The sequence below is a fragment of the Eriocheir sinensis genome, chromosome 49 (assembly GCF_024679095.1).
Source record: "Eriocheir sinensis breed Jianghai 21 chromosome 49, ASM2467909v1, whole genome shotgun sequence".
In the NCBI taxonomy this organism is placed as follows: Eukaryota; Metazoa; Arthropoda; class Malacostraca; order Decapoda; family Varunidae; genus Eriocheir; species Eriocheir sinensis.
The window spans coordinates 10,661,708-10,663,942 of NC_066557.1; the positions used below are offsets into that span (position 1 = coordinate 10,661,708).

A 2,235-nucleotide genomic window follows, 5' to 3' on the forward strand; every position below is an offset into this window, starting at 1 on the left:
TCTTTTCCAGCATCTTAACTTCCTCCCTTCCCAGCATCTCTCCCCCTTTCCACTCCCTTTATCTCCCAGCTTCTCTCCCTTCTTTTCCAGCATCTTAACTTCCTCTTCCCAGCATCTCTCCCGTCTCTCAACCTCTCCCTCCCCCTCTCTCTTTTCCCATCATGTATTCCTCCTATCCCGTTATCTCTCCCTTCTTTCCCATTATCTCTCCCTCATTCTCTCCCTTTTCTTCCTTGCCAAACTGCACTGTCATCCAAATGGTATTTAAACACACACATAAATTCCTAGCTTATAAAACACCCCACCTGTGTGTGTGTGTGTGTGTGTGTGTGTGTGTGTGTGTGTGTGTGTGTGTCCTTTTGGCATTGGTTTCTGGTGGCAATGGGTGCAGTGTGTGTGTGTGTGTGTGTGTGTACCGGCAGAAAGGTAGTCATGTGTGTACGTTCATGCATACCAATCTCATGTACACATACTAATAAATAATGTGTGTGTGTGTGTGTGCGCGCGCCTAGTTTTATGTACGTTTATTCTATCAAAGTGGCAATATACAACCCATGTGCGTTTTTCACTTACACAATGTACGCGTTCACTGTGTGCGCGTTCTTTGGCACAAGAAGCACACATATAAGAGGCTCTGTCCCCTCACAGAGCTCATTGTTAAGACGCACACGCTCGCTCACACACACACACACAAAACCTACACAGCCGGCTCTGGCTGTGCGGGTCAGCTGGTCTTGCGCGAACAGGAGGCAGCGTCATCTATGTGGAGAGTATAGATGGTTCGCGAATAACAAGTATAGGTGACACGACTTCACGCATAGCAAGTATATGTGGTGATTTAACTCAGACGGAATTATAAATGACATGAGAAGGAAGGAGAGATTCAAACGCAAGGAGACAGCAAGAACCAAGATTGTTTTGTGTATACTGGAAGATTTTTTTAAGGATAAGTGAACTGGATAAACGTGGATTAATGAACAGAAGGAAAAAAAAACAGGAAGGAAAGATTGAAATACAAGGGAACTCCAAGAACCAAGATTGTTTTAAGAAGAAGAAGAAGTGAAGGGAACAAATTAAGGTACATTAGGAAAAAAAAACACGAAAAGAAAAGATTTAAACTTAACCAAGACGGCAAGAAAGAAGAGAATATTAACTTGCTTATATGAGAAGATTGTTTCATTAGAGAAGATGTGAAGGAATGATCGTGGATTAAGAGTACTTCAACTAAATCGTGTTCCTGAATACCTTTGACTAATTACTATATGAAAATCGTTGTCAACTCATTAAAACACCTGTGATTATCAGCCATTTAGCCACACTTCCAATTAGTGTACCTGTGTGTCTTCTAGTGACCCCTCTGCACCTGTGATTACTGATTCGTTAAGCCACCTGCACACACCTCCAATTAGCGTACCTGTGTGTCTCAGTGACGCCTCCGTACCTGTGATTCCCGCACCTTTAGGAGTTAATTAACCTCGTTACCTGTACCTGAAGTAACAAGGCTGTGATACCAACAAATAGATTAGGCATACATACGTTTATTTTTGTGTACGTATTAATTTTTCATGTGCGTCTGTGTATACGAGGAAAATTGTGTCTGTTGAGCATACACACAGATTATTCTAGTGTGCGTCTGTGTATGTATAAGTAAGTGTGCACATACAACATACACACAGATTATTCTAGTGTACGTTCGTGTGTTTACCGAGAAAGAAACATACATACAACACACACACACATACATTATATTAGTGTGCGTCTTTGGATATAAGGAAATAAGTGTGCGCGCTTTTGACATACACACAGTCAGGGAGTTTTTTTAGTTTTTTTATTGTGTTTGTATAAGTTACCAAAACCACCAAGATGATTTACGATGTGAGGAAGTGTGTGGTGATGGAGGTGGAGTGTGCCGACAAGCCAAGGTGAGCGTGTGTGTGTGTTTACCTGGCTGTGTTTACCTTGTTAGGCGGGACATGCTGACAGGTGTGTGTGTGTGAGCGAGTGGGTGGAATGTTATAATCTTGGGGAACCTTTAAACTAGTGATGTTCTTTACTTAAATTCCTTTAAAAAAATCACTGGGTTGTTATTTCAGATTTTTTTATTATTTAAAGTTTTCATTTGATTTTTTTTACATATATTAATTATTTTCACTTCCCTTAGAAATTCTGCAAAAGTTATTTCAGAAGGTTTCTAAATATTTCTTAAGTGTTCATTTGACTCTTTCCTTAATGATA

General features: G+C 40.4%; 1 protein-coding gene across 1 annotated transcript in view; it reads left to right on the plus strand.

Annotated features, from left to right (window-relative positions):
- The first annotated feature begins 1,863 nt into the window (after positions 1–1,863).
- Positions 1,864–2,235, plus strand: part of LOC126981635 (ornithine decarboxylase antizyme 1-like) — a 4,384-nt gene continuing 4,012 nt past the window's right edge. The window contains exon 1 of the mRNA XM_050833073.1: positions 1,864–1,922. Within this exon, the coding sequence (XP_050689030.1) occupies positions 1,864–1,922 (59 nt within the window). The remainder of the gene's footprint in view (positions 1,923–2,235) is intronic.